This window comes from Zonotrichia leucophrys, chromosome 1A (genome assembly GCF_028769735.1).
Source record: "Zonotrichia leucophrys gambelii isolate GWCS_2022_RI chromosome 1A, RI_Zleu_2.0, whole genome shotgun sequence".
In the NCBI taxonomy this organism is placed as follows: Eukaryota; Metazoa; Chordata; class Aves; order Passeriformes; family Passerellidae; genus Zonotrichia; species Zonotrichia leucophrys.
In genome coordinates, this window is record NC_088170.1 from 24,897,512 (window position 1) to 24,923,342 (window position 25,831).

At 37.8% G+C, this 25,831-nt stretch overlaps 1 protein-coding gene across 1 annotated transcript in view; it reads left to right on the forward strand.

Moving 5' to 3' along the window:
* Positions 1-25,831, forward strand: part of TRHDE (thyrotropin releasing hormone degrading enzyme) — a 210,510-nt gene that overhangs the window by 125,173 nt on the left and 59,506 nt on the right. The window contains exons 8-9 of the mRNA XM_064701951.1: positions 6,893-6,958; positions 9,277-9,464. Of these exons, the coding sequence (XP_064558021.1) occupies positions 6,893-6,958; positions 9,277-9,464 (254 nt within the window). The remainder of the gene's footprint in view (positions 1-6,892; positions 6,959-9,276; positions 9,465-25,831) is intronic.

Sequence of the window (25,831 nt, forward strand, 5' to 3'; positions counted from 1 at the left end):
GCTGTTGGTTTGTCAGCATGATATCACTGTTGTACGTGAAAAAAGTCTAAATGCACCTTTTGGAAATTAAGGGCTGGAATTTCAGCTGTTGTACAGTGATAGGATTCCACTGAGTTTCTTCCCTAGGATTTTATGTGTTCCCTAAAATAGTGACCCAAAGAGAAGGCAAAACACAGCTGAAGCGAATTTTTGTATGATGGCTTTGAAGTATGTTGCACACCTTTTGGGCTTTTTTTAAGCTTCTTTTTACCTATTTGTGAGTTTGAACTAGAAGCTGGCTAAGAAGCTCCTGGTAGTAGACATTTTAAACAGGGTAATACAAAAGTTCATTCAAAACTGCGAGGGTGGGAATTATAATTGGATTAGTTGAACCTCATGGTAGCCCCATGTGGACACTTTAAAAACTGAAGTTAAATGTTATTTCCTTTTTTTGATTTCTTTGATTTCTGATTGTAGTGTTTTTATTAAGTTTCTGAGTTTAGTCTACTTCAGTTTTGAATGCAGCGTCTGCACATGATTTCTAATGAAGCTTAACTAATTCACTATAAAAATTAGCTTATTGATGAGAAATGACACTACCAACTGTTACTTAAACATTTGAAAAGAACATTTGAGCATCACTTTTAGAGAAATACACTTCAAAATGAAATTTTGTTCCTCTTAAATGTGATGCACTGATAATCTTTCTCTTAGCTATATTCTGAAATCACCACTGTGTATCTTTCTGTCCAGTCTCTTTCATAATACTTGGCACATACTTGGACAGGGCACTGGCTTAGGAAACCACTGTTCTGTTTTCCTCAATGCTGCCTCCAGCTGCTTGTTCTCCTCCATTCATGGCCACCCAACACCACTTCATTTATTCCAGTGGAGTTTGGAGTCCTCCTTGGTAAACTTGATCAAGGAAGGAAGGGTGTTCTTAGTGGGGAATGCTAGATTCACTCCTATATAGGCCATTTTGGAGTTCTAATCTGAAAAGTAGCATCAGAAACAGGCGCATGGGTCCAAGGAACAGCAAAGATTGTGAGAACTGCTTAGTCTGGCTGTACCACTAAAGTATCATCAAACTGTGATGCTCAAGGTAGATACAGGAATGCATTTGATGCTGTGACTGTAACAGATGTGATAATTTTAATACTAGGTAAGGGCTATCTACAGTCAGGCCTGCTATCTGCAGGCATTACCTTATATTCCTTATGTGCTTGCTATTTCAATATAATTTTGATGCTGCCTTTTTGTTATTTTAAGTTGAAATGTTTTTTAGTTAGTTAAATTCTTGGCTTTTGAGTAACTTTGGTTTTCATAGGAAGAACATTTTAATGCCATTATAGATTAAAGTATAGGAAGAAAATCAACATTTTTGATCCTCTGGTGGAAGCTATGATGAAAATATATTCTATGACTCTAGTATATTCTGTATGTTGGCAGTTTCTTACTAGACTGCCTGAAAGCAGTTTTGGGCACTTCTAGTAAGACCATGTTGAATGTGAAGCAGTTGTTTGGCTTACTTGTCCAGGAAAAACCTGTTTTCCAGTTTTTTTCATAGCTGGCATTGCAGTAGTGCTTTGACAACTGATCTGATAACAGCTTTCAGTTTGGAGGTACCTCTGCAGCTTGACTCACTGTACAAATTAATTCTTGATACAAATAGAGTTAACCCCCAACTAATTTGCCTTACACAGTGTTGACCATGACCAATAAGGTGAATTTACCTACTCCTTTGTTGCTTGGCTGACTGCCCAGCCGAGAGGGTGATCACTTCTCTTCCTTATGGCTGTTTCTTCAGGATTAGTCTCTTGTAAAGCTGAAAAATACTGCAAATGTAGTTGGCTATTTTAACTTTTCTATTCAGTAGTCTTCCTCTCTTATGGGAATGTTCAGAGTTTTGTATCATGCTGGTAGTCCTTTACCACTGGTTCTCACTCCCTTTTGTTTGTCGCTCACCTTTGTGCCCATGTGCACTACTCTGACCCCGGCCCAAGCTTTTTTATTTGAATGTTAGACATTATTAAGATAATGTGTGGTAGCAGATTTGATTTTAGCAGTGTGAAGGAAGGGAGGAAAAAGGATCACGTTATAGTCAGAGTCAGCATCTGTCAGATGGTGTCTGTGGCTTAAGGTTAGGTATATAAATTTCTAGGAAAATAAACATGCTGGATTTGATACCTGGAGCCTTAGAGACTGACTTCTACCTGAAGTAAATGTTTTTATTTGTAGCGTTAAATCTTCAGTGATTTACAGCAGTCATGTATAAAAGCACTGAACAGGAACATATTGTAGGCCAAAGGGAGGAGGATGTGTACTGAGGAGTAGGAATGAAATACAAAAAATGGGAGGTAGAGGCAGGTCTGCGTTACCTGAGCCTTGGGAAAGAAGAAAAATAGCCACAAGAATTGGAGATGAAAATAGTTTGCTACATTTCCCTCCCTCCTATAGTGGAATTTTCCAGTTTTCTTTAGGAGAAAAATAAAGTTTCTCAATCTGTTTCAGATCTCAGCATCACTCATGTAAGTCTGGAGCTGTTCCTTCAGCTGAGCAGTCAACTTCATACTGATTAACTGAGAAAGGAATTTAGTCCTAGGTCTGATATTTTGGTTTCTGTTTATAGATGTAAAATCTCCCCTGAAACTAAGGCACATGTTTGGAGACTTACTCCTCCTCTATACTTGCTTAACTTTTTGGTATTAACTGTTTTGTATTTATCAGTCACTGCCTTTTGTTAGTTGTGAGCATTGTCATGTTTGGATAGTGGGGTAGTTCATTTATTTTGCAACCAAGAGGCTTTTTTAATAGGCAATATTGCAAAGAAATGAAAGACTTTTCCCTTTTAAATAATCTCCTTTTCTTAAAAATATCTAATACAATAAAAGATCTGAAAGCTTAATCAGTACAGCATTACTGAAACCATCTTTCAAAATCTTTTAGCATTTTTCACTGTTCCTACTACTGTTCAATCTATCTTCTCCAGTTTACAAGAAATAATTTCAAAAGCATTGAGCCTTTTAATTCTTTTTTTGGGGGGGATTAGGATTACTGTTTGATAACACATTATACTGTAGTCTAAGTCTGTTGGGATTTTTGGAAGGATCTTATCCTTTGGTTGTGCAATAAATGGACTTTGTTTTCATGGTATCACAGAGTCAGGATACTTAGTTGCTTATTTATTTATTTATTTCCTTAATGTTAAGACTTGCTAAAACATGTTAGAAAACTGCATTGTCTGATTAATTTTTCATTGATAGATGTGAATGGATCACATTCCATCATCCTTTTTGGCAAAGAGTGGCTTCATGTTTTAAAGTGAAAATATTAGGAAGACTATCACAAGAGGACACGTGCTGAAAATATAAACCCAAGTAATTACATTTGGTTGTGTGTTTTTGATTAATTTTCATGTTGTGTGACAGTGCCCTAGGGTCTGTGAACTCTTCCTACTTTCTTCATGACAATGAAAAACTTTAGAGACAGCATTACAGTGAAGGAGAATGGAAGAGTTGTAGAAGAGCACTCTTGAGTCTTTGAGTTGTTAAAGAGATTTGGCTGCCATCTTTTGTGCTCACATACACTGTAGGGCTATAGCTGACAGGGAGGTGGCTAATGCATATCTTCATGCTCCAGCATACTCCAGTCAATGAACAGCTTTTGTCAGTGATAGACTTGCAAGTTTATGATGGGAAGCAGCCTTGCAGCCAGATGGTTTTGGGCATATGTGTTTATGAATAAGTGGCTTTAAGTCACTTTGCCTCCTTTGGAGCAAAGCTGAGCACAGCTTAGATTCAGACAGCTGTGTTTTCAGTGTCATCCTCCTTTTCTGTTCTGTGGCTTGCATCTCTGTTCTGTTTGCTTTGGTTTTTCTACTAAATGTACAGGCAAAGGGATGGCTAATACTCCAGCCCTGGAGAATTACAGTGAATGAGAGTGTGTATTCTGCCCCTCTGCAAGCTGCTTAAGACTTAGATATGTGTCCCCAGGAGGAAAAATGGATTCTTGTTCTTGATTCTTGATTCCTGCTTGTTCCATCCTTAGAATAGACAAGCAGGGTACGTATAGATCTTTGGCTCCTATTTTACTATTTCCTAATATGTATTTGATGCTGATATGTCTTTTCCTTTTTAAGCTGAATGCCTGTCAGTGGAAGAGGAAGTGAGACTCATAATCTGGTAATGAAAGTTCAGGCAGGGTCAGAAGCTATCCAAACTACCTTTGGAGTCAGCAGCTGGGGTGGCAATATAACTTTGCAGCAGAGCTGGGAGTGTCAGAGTTCTCAATATAAAGGCTGTACACATTCCATAAAGATCTGGAAAAACACCAGTGGCTTGGGGAGAGTGAAGTGGGGAACAGTAATGCACTGTGTCTTCTAATGCTAGAAGTAGGAAGCAGCAGATGAAACCAGCAGACAGGCAGGTATTTGGAACAGGTATCACACAACAGATCACTGAAGTGAGAAATGCTTTTTCATAAGGTTGCAAATGCTGATTTGTTCAGAAAGCAACCAGCCGAATTCACAGAAGATAACTATTAAATGCAAGGATACTAATCTGCTTAGGATTTCTGGTTCTGTGAAGTGCTGAGTGATGGAAGAGCAGTTGTGGGAGGTATCACTGTATGCTTTTCTAGTTTTATACTGTTTCCAGGTGTTTTCTACTGGTTATTGTTGAAAAAAATATATATGAGGCTAGGAATAAGAGGATATTTGATGAGACCTGTTTCAGAAGCCTTTTGCTCTTGTGCCTTTCGAAAGCACACTCAGATTTGAGATTGCAATGTCGGTTTACTAATGAAAGCCTATGTTGACACACTGTCACTTAGGACTGCTTTTTGTGCATGTGTTTGATAACACTTCTAGTTTTATGTTGTGTTTATGCTCTTGATGCAACTTTCGTGAAATAATGAAAAAATTGATGATTAGGCTGTATGGTACAAGGATCGTACCAAGACATTGTGTTTCTTATTGTGTATTCTTATTTCATGGTAAAGGTTAGGATTGCTTTTGTTTTTCTTTGTGAGCTAAACATGTTAGATTGGAGGATAATAAATTTTTAACTGAGTGACAAGCCACATTTGAACCACCCAATCCATGTGTTGGGAGGAAAAAAAACGAACAAAACCAAACCCTAAAGACAAGGCAGAAGCATTTAAATTCTACAGTCTTTCTGAACACAAAATGTAGAAGTCAAATATAATGTCTAATGGTAGAGTGGTAAGCAGGATTATTGCCTGGATGAAGTCCTCAAGTATTCCACCCATTTTCTTTTGCTCTCTAATGATTCTAACAGCCTCTCTCTGAAGGACCAATATATGCAGCATTATCTAGTATTGCTTAAAATGTGGATTGTATATCTGTTGTTATTTATTTACCTTGTCCCACTTTTGTTTATTCCCATTTTAGCTTTCTAATTTGCAATTCAGCTTTTTTAGCCTTGGAAGCTATTGAATGTTTCACTGTGCCTTAAATGGTTCTGTATTTTTAGACAAAATGGAAACAGAGTGTGCTGTAGGGGCAGCCTGTATAATATTGTCTTTTTTCTGAGTTAGTCTCATGACATTGTTAAGACTCAGCACTGCATTTAAAGAGTCAGTGTTCTCATTTAGCCTTCTTAGTCTGTGATTAAATGGGAGTTGTTGTTTGTTTCACTATAAGTTGGCTGACAAAAGCTAAATCTGTCACAGGTGCTACAATTTGTGTATCAGAAAATTTGCTTTCCAAATACTAATTATTCCCAAAGTATCTTACTTCACACAAAGCACAGATAACAGTCAGCAAATTTGTCCTAGTTTTATCATTGTGCAGTAAATTAGGGTTTGTCTTCTACCATTGTGTAAAGTGAAGATGGTAGAAATTCAATTGTAGGAGAACCAGTTGATGTACACCTCTGATCTGTATTTTTCACTTAATTCTCCCAATCAAATGCTTGAAATGTATATTATTCAAATAATCACTGCTGAATTTCACTTTTGTAACTGAATGAATTGTTGTCAAGGGGCATGGAATAGTGGGAAACAACAGTGTTGTCTCTCCAGAAGTCATTTTAAAAAGCAAGTATTTTGTGCGTGAAAGACCTAGACCCAAGCTGGTAGTATGCTTAAACTATTAATTTTGGAAGTTATTGTAATATGATGGAGGCTACTGAGAATATCTTTCTTGGTGTTATGGACCTTCAGCTATTGAAACTGTGGTGGAATAAGTGAAAGCATTCAGTTTAGACCCTCCTCAGACTCTGAGTCACAGGTGTCTTGAAAACACACGTGTAAGTTGCTGTGCACAGGGATGGAGTCGGATTCCTGTCATATGTCCTCCGCTGCTCCCTGTTGTGGAGAGCCTTTGTGATAACCTGTTGCAGCCCTAGTTGCCAGCATTATGTGTTTTGACACTGGGGGGCCAGGATCTCCCTAGATAAGAGTTTTGAGTTCAGATGGACTATTGCTCAGTTAAATCTTCTGTAATGAATCCAACTGTCATCCAAGTGCACAAATTTTTGACACTAGACAAAGCAGAATGACCAGCTAAAATAGCAACTGGAACTGTCTTTTAGCAGCTTCTCCTTTCATTGCTGAAAATTACCTAGAAACCTTTCCCAAGATTAGACATGTATTCTAAAGATATATATTAAAGATATTTAGCTTTATATTATATTTATTAAAGATATTTAGCTTATAAAATGACTTACACAGAAAAGGAAGAGCATTTAATTTTTAGCAACAATTTTTGCATTGCAAAGTAGCTTAAGAAACTGTTTATTTATTCCCTTAGGATAAACATATTGTGTATTTCTAGATTTCTAACAAATGCGAACATTGATGTGATTTAACTCCTAATAGCAGTGTTGCACAGCTCTAGTTGTTTGGCCTATGTATTTTAATACTGATTTTTATTTTTATTTTATTTCTGTAGGACTATTTAACCATTCACAAGTATGGCAATGCAGCCAGAAATGATCTCTGGAACACATTGTCAAAGGTAAAATGCTTTAATCTATTGCACTGTGGGAGAAATAGGAATTTGCTATGGTGTTTTTCTTGGTGAGATCAGGAGTGAATAGTGCACTCTGAGATCTTCAAACCACAGAGCAAGTATCAAAACTGATGCAAAGAAATTTCATTTGAGTTAAACTAGGAAACCATATTAAAAAGATGAGATCTGCAGCATTTCTGTTCTTTTTTATGTTAGAATATATGAAACACATGGAAAGTGCTGAGCTTTGGCATTTCCATCACATGCGTCTGTGATTTTGTATGGAGTTAAGATTTTTGTGAAGGACAAAAGTATTAAAGCTTCAAAGTATGATGTAAACAGAGAACTATTTACTGTAATATTTGTCATGCTGTAGAGACTTATATATCCAGGCTTGGCTTGAGTTCTAGAACCTGGTCTAGTGCTCCACAATGGCTCATCATTTGTAAGATGAGCAAAGTGTCCCTGAATTTCTCCCCTGTGGGACTAGTCTGAGCTAGTCTGAGTCTTCCCCAGAAACAGACTGAGTGGAGGACAATGTGGAGTACAGTCAGAGAGTTTTGGCACAGGTACCAGTTCAAGCCATACAAAACATGACAATCTAGTTTTAACTATTGACATCAAAACTAGGATTTAGCTGGAGGTCAAGACATCTAGACAAGCAGGTGTATACATGTAAACTAGATGTCCAAGATCCTGTTCTTCTCACTGAGTCTTCAGTTGCTGATTCACAGACTTTTAACAGCTTTTACCTTAATTTATCCTACCTGGCTTCCAGCTGCCACCTGAGAAGCACGTCTGTTGTAGATACAATGGTTCTGAAAGAATGCGTTGAGTATTTTAGGACATGTCATTTGACACTAGTGAACAGGAACAACTGGACTCCCAGAAATCTAGTCAATATAGTCAGCAGAGCTTAGAAAGTAATTCAGTTGGCTAGCCACTACATGATTATTTTATAATAAGCCTGAACCACTGACTGTTGTCTAGAGACTTGAGATAATTGTTCAAATATAGGCAACTAATGCCAGATTAGGTACAGTAGGATGTTTAAGACATTCATGTGTGTCTAACCAATTTAGCATCAGATACATGGGGAAATCTCTGCTCTTCTGAAGTAGCTGGTAAAGGTCAAATGTCATTATTCACACACATGTGGGCAACTGAACCAAGTCCTATGTCTGTACTGACTGCTAATGAGAGTTGAGACAAGTAACATACAGTCAGGCTTTTAAATCTGTGTCTTAATCTGTAGCTGAATGTCACCACAAGAAATCTTTCCCGCCTCTGTTAAAGCCTCTGGGACAGTTCTGGGCCATGGGAGGTCAGAGGAATGAATGTTGTCTTGAAAGAACAGCAGAATCTGCAGCTAATGAAGTGGAACAAAAATGAGACTGTATTCTGGTCCATAACCACTGTAGCTATACTGTATGCTCATATCTACTGTTGCAGCTAATAATTCTGTTTGCCTCAGTTGTAAATGCATTTGTTGCCAGCCCCTTTGTTCCTAGGGCAGTGCAACTGCAGCTTCAGTTCTGAAGACATCTTTTGTTTGTGTTCATCAGAGATTGCTCAGTCTGTGATCTTGGACTGTTCGACAGCTAGGAGCATGTCTGTCGCTGCAGAACAAATGATGCCTCTTTCTCCTCATATGCAGTCTCATCTCCCACGATGCTGTAGTATCTCTTTGTGTTTCAGACAAAAATCCACTTGTAAAACAGCATTTTTATTGACATATGGAATCAAATATGAACACATTAGTCCTCCATGTGTTCTAACAGGTGCAGTTTATGAAGCAGCAGGGGATATCTTGGTATACATAGCCTCACTTTGGATATAAGGGACAGTATTTTCAAATAACTAGTCATTTTGATTTTCAGAACAGAGAAGCACTATATTTTTAGAAATTAAGGCCCTTCAAATATGCCTTATTATAAGTGCCTAGATCAACTAACATTGTCTTTTTTAACCTTAGCTGGTTAAGAATAGCTACCCTGTATTTCTGTGGCCCTTGTTAAAATCCTGTAAAGCAGGTTATTTCTTCTGTTTCAGCAGAAGTACTTGAATGATGTGGAAAACATGACTATCTGACTGTCACTCTTCTCTCTGTTAAGATTACTCAACATTTATTTTAAAGATACACGGAGCCTTAAGTTCAATTATGTAGTGTCTGTGTGTTGGGTGTAAGTGTGTGTGTGTGTATCTGCATACATGTGTGATGTTTATTTTACCCTCCAAAAACAGTTTTGATCCTGGGACAAAAAAAAAGGGTTTTACATATTGATACTGCTTCAGTGTATTGAAACTTTTCTTTTTTTTCCAAGGCTTTAAAAAGGGTTGGAAAATCTGTAAATATCCAAGAGGTAATGGATCAGTGGACACTACAGATGGGTTATCCTGTTATCACTATCTTGGGAAATGAAACTACAGACAACATCATAGTCATCTCCCAAGAGCGTTTTGTTTATGACAGTGATACTAAACCCAAGGATCCTGCCCGTGGGGACAACAGGTACTTGTATTTCTCAATTACTATCTTTCAAGATGCAGTAGTTGTTTAAGTAAGTATTTTATATGTGTAGTTTTATGCAAATGTTTTTTTAGAAATCTGAGCTTTGCTTGGGATCAATAGCCTGTGGTGATACTTTAATTTGAACTGTAGTGAAGTTGAGGCTAATTAAAGGAATTGGAAAAAAAATCCCCAGTTGCATTCTGACAATTCATCATTCATCTATTTTCTCCTCTTTTATTTTGATTTTGTCACATTCCATGAAGTAATTTGGAATGTGATTGGTAGGTCTGATAGCTCTTAAGAAATTTTGTGGAATGAACCTCTTGACACTCATACACTGAGTAGGCAGATGAAAATATATATCAGCTACAGACCTTGCTTGACTTGGGAAGGAGTCGGGAGCTGAACTGGACCTCTGTAGAAGGCAGGGGGGGTTCCAGCTCTTTCCTTTGTGGAAGCAGCTGAATTGGTCCTATAGGAACTGTTACACTGTCTGAAATCAGCGTCCCTGTCTCTACACCTTTTCCATTTATTAGATTGTTTTGTTCCTCCTCCCATCTGACTCTATATGCTTCCTTCATCCCAAAGACAAGATAAGGTTCCTGCCTGATCCTGGGGAATCCTCATTGTTTCGAGCAGTTTTGGCATCATATTTTAAGGCCAAGAATAGCTCTTGCTAGCTGATGCTAGAGAATTTCAGGCTGGCCTTTGAAGTTTCTGTGTTGACCTGTTCATGCTCAGTGTGAAAGAGGGCATACTATTAACCTGGAATATTCTGTGTTAGTTCAGTAGATTTAAATTGTTGAAAAATAAAATTTAATACAAAATTTTGGTTGACATATCTGGAGCTTGTAGAATATTCCTGTTGAGAAAGGCCTAAAATGATAGTAACATTTACTGGAAAGTGTTTAGAAGTTCATTATCTTTTTCTAGAACATGAATACTATGGAACTCAAACATGACACAGAGTAAATAGTTGTTTTTCTAGCTGTATTGGAACAATCTAACAGGGCATTAAGCATCTGTCTAAATTCTGGGCTGAAATTAGTTCCTTTGTGAAAAAGAGATTAAACAACTGAATGTGGACTATTGGAAGTGTTCATGACTCACAGCTCTGCAGCAGGAGAGAAATTCTCCCTTCCTCTCTTGAAAATTTCTTTTGTGCAAGTTTATATATGTGCAATGTAATGTGAGTGGATTTTACTACTCAGAACAGCAATTATTATTATTTTTTATTTACTAAAACAGATATGTTAAGCCTTCTAAGTATTGTAGAGACTTCTAAAAATAGATTTTTTTAGGTATTCAATATTGATTGAAGTAACTGTTACTGTAATGTATGAGTAAAGACTACTGGGTGTGTAAATGGTACCAGGGTGATATGGTGAGTTGACTCTGGCTGGATGCCACCACAGTGACTGATAGGGCTTGGCCTTGGCCAGCAGTGGGTCTCTCCTGGGGCTGGCATTGGCTTTGCTGAACATGGGGGAAGCTCCTGGTACCTTCTCACAGAAGCTACCCCTGTAACACACCAAAACTTTGCCATGCAAACCCAATACAGGTGAGAATTAGACTTAGTTTTATTTTCATACATGACATTAATTTGTAATTCAAACTGTATGTTGTCATATGTGGAATGGCCAGCGCAATACCACCAGAGAAAATTCTGCTGGGTTTCTTAGGAGATTTTATTCACAAATTATATTACAATTCTTGTTTCTAAACATTGGAAATAAGATTTAGTGCTAGAGAGAGCACAGAGAAAGACATCCATGTGAGCCCTGCCAGGAATTTAGTACCCTAACAGTCAGTACAATACACATATGTATCTCCTTTGGCAGGTCTCTTCCCCCTTTGGATTGTTTTTTTTCTATGCTTCCATTTCCTTTTAAGAACAAACAGAAAAGAAACCCCTTGCTCAAGGAAAGCTTTACAGATGGGTTGTTTACTCCAGCCAGTTAGCAGACAGAGCTAATTTGCTGTTTCCCAGGTGAAGTTATTTGAAAGTCACGTTCCATAAGTATAAATACCAAAGAACAGGAGCCATATATATTTAGCAAAAAGGGAAACTTACCTCTGCCATTCACCTTTCAAAAAATGTCCATCAACTTACACTAAAGTCCTATGGCTTAGTTGTAAGTTGGTGTCTGAGTGTTATAACACTGGCCATGCAATTTGTCCATACACTGCCCACAGGCACATGTGGCTGGGTATGCACAATGGCCATGTGTCAATAATGTCATTTCATACCATCAAATTAACTAAAAAAAAAAGGTCGACATACTAAGAATAAAGTTAATCTTTTAGTTGGTAGTGACCTAGATATTTTTCAGTTGTTTGGCTATTTTATTTCTTTTTTTTTTTTTCCATTGCTGAAGTGACTATTGCTTCAGTTATTGTGAAAGCAGTAGACAGGGAAAATCACATTAGTGTGTGGTCATTAGATAATTTGAGATGCATTACTCTATCTTGGTTTTTAATATTGAAAGAGCTGAACTTGGTATGACATGACTCAGTTTTTCTACAGATTCACCAAGGGGAGAGGTAGCACTGCTGTGCAGTGCAGTGTTCTGGCTCGTTCTGTGGGTGGCTTTGGTCAGGAGAGTTGGCAAGGGTTTAGTGATGTCTGCTGATGAGATGTATATATATATCTCATCAGCATGCAAGCTTTGTGGGTGTTACAGATCAGTGGCCTAATTCACAGTCTAATAAAGTTGGTGCTTGCCTCCCCGGCATGACCCATGAATTTGGGCATTGGACTCATGTCTCCCTGGGGAGCCATAACAGGCGCTGTAAATAACGGAGAGCAAATGGTATTTGTGCCACATCTGAGGCCGTGCTCTTGCAGGGCAGGCAGCACTGGCTTCCTTAGGGTAGTTTATCTATGGATTAATCGTGATGATCATTCTAAACACCATAAGAAGTAGATCTGCACAAAACACAGAAAAAATGTTCAGGTCCAGGCATTTTCAGGAGTTTATAATCTAAACAGACAACACAGTACACACTGGAGGGCTCCAGGGAAGGCTCTTAAAGCATCCATCTACCCTGTAGTCTTTTGTTATCCAGAGGTGGGGCTGTAGTTTGGTATGGCACAGCAATAAATGTCAATTCTATTGCTTTCAAAATGATGAGGAGTTTAAATTTTTTGTTCAGATGCTGTCTAGGCAAATTTAACTTTGCCTTACTGTAGAAAGAGTCACTTCAGAGTAGGTCTTTCAAATGTATCTACTGCATAAGAAATGTAAATAAAGAGGCAACTAAATATTTTGGAACCATTGTGGTTTTTAAAGTGTCTATGCTTTGCTTTGTGCTGTGTATTTATGCAGCAATTAACTGTTAAAAATGAAATGTGAAGCTGCATATTTAATTTTTAACTCTGAAGTCATGTAGAGTAAGACAGAAGCAGCAAGCAGATTTTTCTAAGTGATAAATGATAAAAGTGAAAATTGTTGATACCTTTGGCAGTCCATTACTATGTGTTTTTAATTTTTCTACAGAAGAGAGTGATTACACGTTTTCCAATCTCCTGTATATTTGTGCTCCTTGTCATTATACCTGAAGAAAAATGTGTTCCAAGAGTCGTACATGTAGAAACTGTGATTTATTTCTGTGCATATAATTGACTGTATGGCTTGCTAAGCTCTAGCATTTGGACTGAAATTATAGAAGGGACACAATTTCGCTTCTTTGTAAACTGAGCATAGATTTTACTTGACACTTACGCCTTCACATGATCCGCTGTTCTTATTTTATGAAAAAACAAAACTAACAATGACAGACACTGTTTCTAGAAACATCATTCCTTAGAAGGGCTGAAATCACCAACTTTGATTTGAGTGCCAAAGCCTGTGGTTGGTATAATGTTTCAGTAACAATTTCAGCTTTTGCAAGCAAAACTTTGAAACTCCTATTATAACTGTATAATTCATATTCTATCCCTGTATAACAACCCTTTAGTTAAGTGTAGCTTGGTCCTGGACTCCTGTATACCCATGTGAGAATGGATTATGCCCTTAGTTTATAAGGCTTCAGGGGAGAAGGCGATATTCCATCTGACAGGGTTCAGTGGGTTTCCCTGCTTACAGAAAATGATGATTTTAAGACAATAGTCTCATCCATCATTACAAAACAGCTCACAGATATGACAAAAATCTTATGAAAAATAATCTGTGGTCTAGACAATAAACTAACCAGTTTTGATGAAATCCATAAACCTTTTATATACTATATTGAAGAGCAGACCAAAGATTTCTGGTTGTTTTGCCCTCTAAAAATATACAGAGCTTGTCTCTGTAAAAGTTGAGACATAACCTTTCCAATGTTATCAAAATAATTAAGTTAATGTTACTGGAATAATATTCATTTATATGGTGTCCTTATCATGCATGCAGTTTCCATAGCTAATCTTTGCTTGTTCAGGACAATATCCTGAAGGGGAATGTCTTGCTAGTCACTGAAGACAGTTAGATGTGGAAAGAGAAAAACAGGAAGATGTACAGATTGGCATATGGACAGGATATGCATGCATGCTGTAGCGTGGTAATCCTGAGTGCCTTTCTCTGTGTAGCTGTGCTGGGGAAAATTCAGTTGAACAGTGCAAGCCATGGACATGACCAGCAAAACCAGAGCTGTACAGACCCATGGGTCTAACACCCTGTAGTAATTGCCACAGCTGAAAGGCTTTAGAGTGGGCTGCAGAGCTGCTCAGCAGACACTCCAAGATGAATGATTAACTGCAGAATTTATTTCCCTTCAAGTCTCTTCTGAATTTCCTAGACAAAGCTCCTTTATTATTCAGGCTTTGCAGAAAAAGGGCTGTGCTTGTCCCTTTACTGATAGTGATTTTCATAGTAAAAGCATCGCTGTGCTTGGATATTGCCATGTATCTTCTTACATAGTTGTATAGCATTATTATTTGAGCAGTGATGGGGAACTTACTCTGTCCACTTACCAGCTAAGGAGCTGGTTTAACACAAACCAAAATGTTAGGAGCACAAGGGAGCACAATGCTGATTAGTATCTTTGCTATGTTCTTAAAGCAATTGCAGATTAATGTAGCATATGTAGTATTAATTATGTAATAAAAAAGGACCATAATATGGACAAATATTGTTCCATAAACTGAGAAAAGAGGGCTAACAAAATATAAATAGAAAGCAAAGTGCTCATTTACCTCCCTGTCTCTGAGAAATATCCTCTCATCTTCCATTTTCTCGGGTCCTTTGAGTGTTCTCATGTTATGCCTTTCATCTTTACTATACCTGAAATTGTGCCTGTATATTCTCTTATAAACTCAGTGTTTCTAAGAGAAACAACTATTGTGTTGTTACCTAGGTAGTGGGTATGGTACCCCTAGTTCATCTGGAGTGACCTAAATGTCTCTCTGTCTGCTGTAAAGATGATGAAGGGAACAGGCTCCAGGAAAGAAAGGTACCAGTGTATTAGGCACAGAGAAAATGGAATTAACAGGAATGAGATGAAAAAAATCAAGAGTCCTCAATGGATCACAAAACTGTGTGTGAACACTACCAGATATTGATTTAACGATTTTTTTTTTTTTAGCTAGTCAAGCAGGGACTTGAAAATACTTGTTCTTGCAGAAGAGTGGGAAAGCGTGGGGTGTTCCCTCTCTTGAAATGCACACTGGAGTAGCGGCCAGCTGTGTGACACCAATAGATCTTGTCCTTTGGTGTGCATAAGGACAGTCCTTAACCCCAGCAGCCTGAGAGAGGACAGTGCTGTGCTCAGTGCTGCTTCTCCATAGGAACAGGCACAGGGGCTGCCTTGGTGAGTGACCTGGAGCAAGCCTGCCTGCCTTGGGCACGTGATGGAACATTGCTGTGTTTACTAGGCTAGCTCTTGTGCTGTGTGCTCCCTGTTGCAATAGGGTTTTTTGTTTTCTGTAAAAGCCACTAGAACATCCTGGTTTTTTTGTCCTGCTTTTTCATTTTTAGAGGCTTTTCTGATTGTTGCATTTTTAAAAAAATCAGAATAGAAAATACTCTTAAAATCTCTTCCAGTACACATCTGTGGTAGTGTCTCCAGCAATATCATGCTGCTATCAAAGACAGCAGAAATGCCAATTATAATTTAACACTTCATTTCCAAAACCATTTCACAGCTTCTATTTGCAAGAACATCTTCTCACTGGGAAACTTCCAGGACACTCTGGTGTGCAGTATACAGGCAACTTTCAGTGTTAGAATTTGCAGAATGCTAAAGAAGACAAAATTAGTGTATTGTGTCATTGCTTCCTGTGTGGTGGCCGCACTTATACCCTGATAGAAGTTAGGCTGACAGAGAAAAGCTGCTGTTGTATTTTATTGTCACTGCAGAATGTGCCACTTTCCTCTTCTTATTTGCTAACATTAACTCTCAGGAATTGGTAGATACCCAGTCTAGTTAGTTGACTCACATTAATTAAATCAATTTCAGGCTGAGGAAAAGCATGTACTTGAGGGCAGTTCTGCTTTAATATAGAGTGAAGTCTTTGGGAGATGAAGAGGAGAACAAGGATAGAGATGCTTAGAAGGAGCTGCTTGACATGTAAGGGATAGGAGAGGTAACGTGGCATGGTAGGGTGCAAGTGTGAGCCAAAGTTGGAGCATTCAAGTTATGTGGCTGGAATAGGCAAATATGGAATAGGGAAATGGAAAAGGGATTTAAAGTGAGGGCTTTAGTGAGGGAAAGACCAGACTGGGGAAGACCCAGACAGCATTGGCAGAGAGAAGTTTTATAGGAGGGATGAGGTTGGATAAATGGCATATTTTGTTGGCTTTGGAAAAATCTGAGATGTGCGTTCACCATTGTAGATCAGAGGATAAAACTTCTAACATGCTCCATTTTTTATATCTTCTTCCTCTTGCTTTTTGAAGTTACTGATAATGGCTTTCTTTTCTTATCCCTTTGCATGAGCCTTTACACTCAATATTAGAATCTTGGGTTTTATGGAGGAGATACTTTGGTAGGGGACTCTCAGGAAGTTTACTGAGGAAAGAGAAAACATCATAGGAATTATATTTTAATCTTGCTTAAATTCACAGTATTCAAAGGAAAAATCAGAACTGAGCACTGAAATATGTTGAATAAATTTGGTACAAAGTCTCTGAGAACATACTGGAGGACTGTAAACATAGCTGAAGTGCTGTCTCTTACTCCTGTGGATCCTTCTCAGTCCATAACACATCCTTGTGCTCTGCTCAGAGAAATCTCATATCTGTGCTCTAGTCAGGCGGTTATGCTTCTGGGTGAAGGACGGCACAGACATGGGGTTTGCATGATCAGCACTTTGTGTGCAGTTCTGCAAGGGTGTTTTGCACTGGTTGAAGGCAGAACAGAGGATGTTGAAGAGATTGAGAGCCTTTATTCCAGGCTAAAGCGGCAGCTGTTGGGACAGACACTTAACACTGCTAAAGCTTCTTTGTGTCCATCTATGATTCAGCACCAAGAGCTGCTTGTCACTTCTGAAAATGAAGCCTTTTGTGTTTTAGTGTAAAAGGTACTGTTAGGTAGGGAGGAAACAGCATGTGCTAACAAAGAATTTGTAGTATTGGTTCTTTGCCTGCATCATTTTTCTAAATTTGGTAAGGTACGCTGCCACACTGGCACTGAAATGAGTCAGTTTTAGATGGCTTCACAATATTCATAATAGTCTCATTTATAATTTATTTTTGGATTAAATATTTAGCTAATATTAAACAAAATTTTATAGAAGGTTTAGTAATCAGATAATTATATTAGCTATGCTATGTTATGTTATTATCAGACAATGCTTTTTTCTTTTCCTTCAAATTTGGTAATTTAAATCAAATTTAGTCATTTAAATTACCTTGTGTCTACCCTTAAAAAAAAAGGATAATGAAGTTTAGACAGGATGGCTGAAGACATACAGCTGTTTTCTAACAGAATATGCAGGTTGTCATCTTAAGGCAGACCCACAGTGCAGAGCCACACAGGTGCTCTTTCATGCTAGGGCTGCTGCTACAGCAGTGAATCTTTTTTATGTCTGAAACTTTTTGTTGTCTTTACATTGTATTTTGCATAATACTCCTGGAAAATGTAAATTTTTTCCCTTTTCCTGCTCTAGGATTTACTTATTGCCAAAAATTATTCCAAAGACTCTTGCAAAATCCAGGAGGAATTAGGACTCTGGCAGAGTAAAGGAAAACCACAAAATCTGCATCTTTAATACATTGCTATTAAACATGTTAATCACTGTTATGACTACAGATGAATTATAGTGTCAATTATTGTTTTAAAATAAATGCTTCCAAAATTCATTCCTCTAAAATACATTCCAGCAATCCTGTACTGACATTGGACATATTTTCTCAATATATATTTGTATTTAGATCCAAATACAGAAAAAACCCAAACAATCCATCATCCATTGTATAAGTAGTTGCTCTTAGAAGCAGCTGTCAACCTTTCCTTTAGAGTATACTAATATGATTGCATTTTTTAATATGTTTCTAAATGAAAGCATATGTAATAGACAAAGATATAAAATTAGCAGCTGTATTGAGGCAGACCTGCAAATAAAGAAGCTTAAAATCAGAAGCAAGTCATCCTAGATGTGCTAGCCTCTTTTGAGACTAGAATATAATCTTTCTAGTCACTCTCATGAAATTTTAAGAATTTCTCCAAACCATAAAGATTATTCATAGTTTCCTTCATGTGTGCAGCTAAGTATAATTTGTGTTCAAAATTATAATAGGTTCACAATTCCAAATACCTTCCAAATCCCAGAGTTTTGCTTCCCTCTGAAATATACATTAGCTACATTCAAGTGCCCATCCAATCAAAGCCTTAGACAAAGTAGGTAAATCTTAGTAGTTAAGAGGCAAGACTGCTCTACAAATTGATTACTGTTCATCCATGAGACATCTTCTGAGTTCACTTCTATTAAAAACCTGAAATGCTCTTCAAAATCTGACACCTCAGCTGTGAATCCCATTCAGAGCCACCTGGTGGTGGAGCCATTATCTGCCTGGCAGCGCCTATCATGGCCTGACCCTGTTGGGTTGTTCTGAATGGCAGGTTGGTCTGGCTGAAAAATTTAATCACCTCCATAGTTGGGGCATTAGGGAGAAAGAAGAGAAGAACAAATACAAAAAACTCAGGTAGATTTTGACTGTGTTTGGCTTAGATAGTAACAAGAAGACCAACAATTTCTGAGTAATAATGTGTGCCTCACTTGGAATTTTGTTACCTGCTTACACAATAGTGTAAGCATATTATATTGCACCTTACATTCACTGTATCTGGACTCTTGACTGAAAAAATTAGTCTGTATTACAGCCAGATAGAGCTCCTTAAAGACAATGCTGGAGCACTGTCTTTAATTCAAAGTCCACCAAAATTTTGTAAAGGAGCACAAAACTCCTGACCAGCATAGTGTAGAATAATCTTAGAATAAGCATTTCCACAAACTTTTTCTTCCAGTCTTTTTCCAGTTGCTCATGTAGTCGGTGTTACTAGTTTCTCTCTCTTTTTTTTTTTTTTTTTTTTTTTTTTTTTTTTTTTTTTTTTTTTTTTTTTTTTTTTTTCCCTTAGCTGACCTTTTTATTGTTGACCAGTCTGTTAGTCTTGGGTGAGGGCAGAACCCCTATAACCCCAGAATCCTGATGTCAGCAGCATTTCCTTTTCTCATTTTGCTTAAACCCAGCAAACTGTGGATCCTACAATTAATGTGGTGTGTGTCACTATTACTGTGCCCTGCTGTTTCATTTCTGCGCTGCACATAGTGTTGCAGGCAGAAATTGTCTACCTACAGGATTTGTGAAAGTCCTGTCCATTTCAGACATCAGGAGGCCTTCTTCTGTTTATATAACTAAGATACTGTTCTTTCTGGTTTCAAGTTAGCTGACTGCAACTTTTTCCTTGATGAAAAAGTCTGGTGTTGACTGCTTTTTCATGCTCCTTGTAGGGGAATTCAGCTTAGTCAGTTGCCTTTACCAGTGTTTCTCATGTGTTTCTCACTGTTCTTTGTATTAAACTCCTTGTTCTCAATTTGAACTCAGGAATTAAGGTCACACTGGGCATATGCAGATGACCAGTGAATACCTCAGGCTATGTTCAGGGGATCTCAGTTATTTCAAATTGTTCTTTTTTATCAATTTTCATTTCTATTTTTCTTTGCTACAGAGTTAGTGAAATCTTCCCTTCCTATCTGCCATCTTCCATGCTCACAGGGTACAAGGAATCCCTTGACACCCTGTCTCAGTGTAGGAAGTGTAATAATTGTGAAAGAGGGAATAACATCTTCTGTTGTGTTATGCCTCTGGGCACAGCCTGCAATCACTTTACTGGCATGTATTAAATCTAATGAAATCTCTGTGTTCTTCGGTCTTTTGAGAATGATACTCACAACGTGAATATTTTGTCAGCTCCTTATACATTAAACTGAACTAACACTCTTGTAGAATTGCACTTAATAAAAATGTGTGATTTCCTGTGATACTCACATGAGCTTTCCCTGGAACCTGAATTACTCCTTACTGAATGAGATACTATACTATATAATAACCTGGGAAAATCTCTATGATACTTCTGAATTATCTTTCCCAATACAATCTTTCAAGAAAGTGTGGCTTACAAAACTGTATCCTACTGAGTTCTGCTTCTTGTATAATCTTTTTCTGTAGTAGGAAGCTCTGAAGCTGTTCTACTGTTCAACAGCTTTCACTCATATTCCACTGACCACCTTACACGTGCTTGTGCTCTCAGCCTAGGATGAAACGCTTCCAGGTATCACTGCAACAAGGCTCGTGATTTTATAGATTAGTTGAATACACCGTAGGGTTTTCTGTTAACAATTTACCTTTGAACTTTCACAATCTTAACAGTGAAAACAAAGGCTTTCTTTTGGCTTGTACTGTGGTTCATCCTCAGCCATCATCTAAGCCCTACACAGCCACTTGCTCACTCCTCGTGTTGGGATGGGGGAGAGAATTGGAGAAGTGAGAAAACTTTGAGACAAAATTGCTTGAGACAAAATCAGCTTAAAAGGGAAAGCAAAAGCTGCATGCACAAAGAAAAACAAGGATTTTAGTCACTGCTTTCCATGGGCAGGGAGGTTTTCAGCAATTCCCAGGAAAGCCAGGGTGCATCATGCTTGACAGTTACTTGGGACTGTAGACAGACAAATGCTGTGATGTCCCTCTTCCTTCTTCTTCCCCCAGCTTTATATACTGAGCATGAAGTCACATGGTATGGAGCATTCCTTGGGTCACCTGGGGTTTGTTGTCCCAGCCATGCATCCTCCCAGCTTCTTGTGCACCCCAAACCTCCTTGCTGGTAGGGTGGGGTGAGAAACAGGCCCTGGTGCTGTGTAAGTACTGCTCAGCAATAGCTAAAACATCCCTTTTTTATCAAAACCGTTTTCAGTAACAGTCAAAAAAATAGCCCCATACCAGCTACTATGAAGTAGTAGCCCAAACCTTGCTAATCTTGCTAATAGAAACTGTACTTGTCTTGGCAAGAAAAGTGAGAGATCTCTACTGTCTGCCTTCTCTACCAATTTAATATCCAAATATCACACAATCCTGTATTTAGTTTGTTACCAACTTTTCTATGCCTTTTAATTTGTAATAAGCATTAAGGTCATTAGCCAGAAACATCTGCAGCCATCCATTTAAATGCTTCTTTTACTTGCCATTATTTGTATATGTCTCAGATATGCACATATATCTGCCAGGATCAGCCAGGTATTTAACTGAAGTAAAAATACAAATCTTTAAATCTTAGTTTTTGTTTTGTGAAATTTACTTACTTTAAAAAGGTCAGATTTTCTCATTACTTTGCTTTTGTGGCTTTTTTTATGTCTGAAATCAAAGCACATGAGTTCATGTAGATGACTCATAACAATATATTCCCTTGATAAGAAATGCTAATGTCAGCATCCTAACCTGTTCAGGGAATCACCAGTGTTTGAAAGGGCCACACTAGGAAACTGTTCCCTTCTCAGACTCAGGGCTGCTTAGCTGAGCATATGTGTTTATGTATGAGACTTCAGGATTTCCATCTGGAGAGAGCTGAGAACAGGAAACTAATGCCAAGGAGTTGTTTCGATCTTCAGCCACTCTGGATGTACCACGTTGTTATCTTTAACTAAAGAGACAGAGTTAGCATTTTGGCTATTAAGTGAGTTAAAATAAGGAGATAGGTGTCTTAACCAGTCAGTTTTAATCTTGGATTTTCTTTTTTATGGTTTTTACTCTTAAAACTATTTTTATGCCTCACTTCCTCTTTGTGTTAAATAGCTTTAATCATATCCCTCAGTGATATGAGGTTTCAGATTGTTATGCTCTCAAAATACTTAACAAAGATTAGTAAGTGTTACCACTGAACAAGAAATGGATTCCCATCCCACAGAAATTTTCAACATATCAAAACATTTCCCTGCACTGAATCAAGACAAAAATCAAAGCAAAAATTGGGGGAAAACTGGTTTAGAACATTAATTTCAATTCTGTAATTTAACTACCATATATTTCAGTTTCAATAATTCCAACTTCTCCCTGCAATTTTTTGAATCAGCAAACTTAAAGTTTTTCTTTAAAACAGTAGTTATAAAATGTTGCAGCAGTGCCTTTTTAAATGCTGTGTTCAAAAATCTGTGCTGAAACCTTCTTTTTCTTACAAGCAGCTTGGTTTTAAAAATTTGCCTTTTTCACTTAGAAATGAAAAAAATTCATAGGGAAGCTCATGTTTAATTATGGAATGTCTCTTTGTCAACTCCGAGTGGATGGAAAGGCCCATGTAGTTGCTTGCATGTGTGACTGGTGCCGTTCAAGGTGCCATCAGGTATCTTACTTTACCTTGTGCTGTCAACCAGCGAGAGCATCCTTACTGTCTTACAGACCATAGCAGAGGTCTCAAGTACCCTACCCTCTCATTTGCCATCACCTTGAACAACTGAATTTATCCCAGAGAAACTGAGTCATGGAAGAGTGGTGGTTGGGATTTCACTTGTGCCAGCTGATGGGTACATGACTGCTGTTCTTCCAGCCCCAGATAACTCACAATTTCATTTCTCAGCCTGCTGAGGTATTTGAAAATACATACAGCTTTTGGTGTTAAGATTTCCTGAAAGTAATTATGTAGCAGCTTTGCAGTGGAAGAGATTAGGAAAAAAAGCAGATGGCAAATCATTTGCCTCAATTGACTTGATTGATTTTGTGTGATGCCATTGAATGTACAGCCTGTAAATCCTCCTCTGATATCATGTTCTACCTACAGTGAGACTTGTTTTCCTGTACTCTGATCACATTAGAGCAGAAGGCTTTATCTCTAGTCTCTTCCCACCTAAATCATTCTATAATTCAAGTTTATGATTGCCACTACACTTTAAATTAATTATTCTTATATCCTGCTAAGAGCCAAATCACTTAATTTGCTTTTGTGCAAAGCTTTTTAATTTTGTCCCTCATTTTTCTGTTGTTAGATGTACTAAATAAGTAATTTTTTTCCTTAAATCTGTGCATTGTTCTATTCTTCTGCCTTGCCATAGTTCTCCTCCTTTGATTTCCTGGCTAAGTATATAATCAAAGACTATTAATAGATGTCTTCTAAATCTAGATGTATGTAGCTTCTTGCAATTTAACTGGGTTTTTATGTGGTTTTTGAGGTCCAGCTTCCTTCTTAAATATTCCTAAAGAAATTAATCTGTACCAGGAAAAGAGAGAAGAACTTTTTAGAAATACAAGCAAAAAGTGAAAAATTAGATGGTTGAATTTCTTAGTGGAAGGTCACAGCCCATGAAATTCTTGAGAAACCTGCTCTAAATTTTTTCCTTATTAAGCTATGTGATAAAGGGTGTGGAAGAGTTAGGTGTCAAGAGTTTTCTGGTAATAGGAGTTTTGTGAGTGTAATAAAAACAAGTATTACTTACCAAGATGACAGAAGTATTCCTTAGTGCTAGTTGACATGGTAATAAAAAGGCAGATGGAGCTTAATCTTGATAATGAGGTGGTACATGTGGGGAAAGCAGTTCTAACTCAGGTACTCAGTGTTGGGTTCTGAAGAAACTATTTTCTCTCAGGAGGAGATCTTGGACCTGTTGTAGGTAATATTGTGGAAACATCAGTTCACTGTCCAGACATGGTCAAGCAAGTAAATAGGACAGTAAGGATTAGTTGAAAAGGAGCATTTTTAAAAGGATAAAGAGTGTAGAAAAGAAAAGAATTATGCTAGTTTTAATCCCTGGTAGATATGCCTTCAAAGCACTGAAGCAAGGCTTGGTTTTCTAACCTGAAATAATAGGTAGAAAAAAATACAGAGGTGGACAATAAGAAGGATTAAGCACAGTTTCTTTGTAAAGAACAGCAGGATAGATTAGAAGTCTTTAAGCCAGAGATCTGTAAAAGCAGAATAAAAGAGGACTGTGGTTGTTCACTTTCTCTGCCATTCAAATGTAGGTAAGCTGAACTTTACAGTGGTACTTCAGTTACAGATGTTCTGTCACTTTATGTGAAGCAGCCACATTGCTTGTATACTCCTTATAATGCAGGACAATAAGCCTCTGAATATTGAGCAAGTACCTTCATTGTTCTGTGAGTAATGACTAGGAATAAATCTACTTCTTTGTTTACTTTTGAATCTAGGGGAGAAGGGAGAAATGCCACTGGAAGAATGTGGTATTCACTGCTGGCAGTGTGTGGAAGCCTGGTACATTATAGCTACTGGAAAGATGAATCTTGAAATTGTATGGATTTACATCCCAGCAAAAACATTTCACATTTCATTAATATGAAAAAATAGTTGAAAAGGTGTGCAAAATCTGAAATGCTAGGAACCTTACCTTTTTGTTTTTAATTACCTGAGATCTTTATTTTGTAAGTAGAGGAAATAAACTACTGCCCTTTTTCTGGCTTTGCATAGCTCTTTGCAAAGAAGCCACTGAAAACCCAATGTTACTACAATATTACTATTAATCAGAGGCAATAGTGTGAGGCATCGTGATTGTTTAGTGTTTTATGGTCTCAGTATTTGCCCACAAAGGGATCTCAGTTCTTTTTTTGCTGAAAATCAAGTTGTAAGCAAGTAATCATCACAAATATGATAATTTTGCCAGTGAGATAAAGTATACTAATACTGCCTGCCTAGTCATTATGTAATGCTTAAGACAAAAAAAAAATCTATATAATCCACACAGTGCATAATTACTTTGCTTCTAGTATTGCATTAGCTAGTTTCTAGCATTGCATGTACCTTCACTGATGCAAGATTTTGATACTTTGTGAAACAAGTCCTTCTGATTAAACTTTAAGCAGAATGAATAAGCTTCAGTATTATGCATTGATATAGTGCTACAAAAAAAATCCACCAGTGCATTCCCTCGTGCATTATCCTGTCAACCTAAGTTTAACTATTTCACATGAGCAGTTTCTCACTTGTAGATCAGCAAAAAAAAGGTATATTTATACTACTTTTCAACAAGATTTCTCTTTCCTTACATTTCTTGAAGATTGAACAATGTTATGTTTAGCACAGTTCATGTTAACATGTCTGTTCTAGTTTTAGGTGGCTCTCCTCCTCAGCTTCAGAGATGTTTTTTTGAAATTCCTGAAATAGCCCTTAGTTTTTCCCCAATAAGAGGTTTGCCTTTAGCTGCCCGTCAAAGTGATCAGGTTTGATTGTGGAGAGACATTATGAGGGACACCTCTGCAGCTGAGCAGCATCTCAGGCAGACTGAACACACAGTTCATTAGCATAATTTCACCCACTGAGTGGGCTATCTGTACAGGCATCTGAGTCCTGCAGACATAATCGTGACAGTAAGAGGACTAAATGGGTTGTTTCAAGCCTTGCTGCCCTGGTCACTGGGCCCTCAAGGCTGGATTCTTATTGTCACTGCAACTGGTTTGTCACAGCAGGCAGCAGGTGGCCAGGTGGAATGGGATGCTTTTTTCACCAGTTAGATACATACTGAGAGCATGTTGGTGGTGCTCTCAATATACAAAGAATAAATAAAGGGTCTGCACAACTCTCAGACGAAGCAGGAGGAAAACAGGAGAGTGGGCCCCCTTTTTCCTCTTTGCTCTGTAAATTAGAAGACCCCTGACAGAAAAGCACAAGAAAAGTTTGCTTCTTTCTAGTCATACCTGGAGAACACAGTCCATACATATCATTCAGAGACAATGAATGGAAGGCACATTTTTGGAAGGAGAGCCAGATGCTCCCAGCCCTCACATACACAGAAGTTAGCTACAGCTTCTTCTGCAACAGCAGCAGAATTTTTCTCTGAGAATGAAGAAGAATGGAAGGAGAAGACAGATAAACAGAGAAAACAGAAGCAGTTAAGTAGGAAAAATTGTTTATTTTTTTCCCAGATGTCTGCTAAAAGGACACCTGTGGTTCCT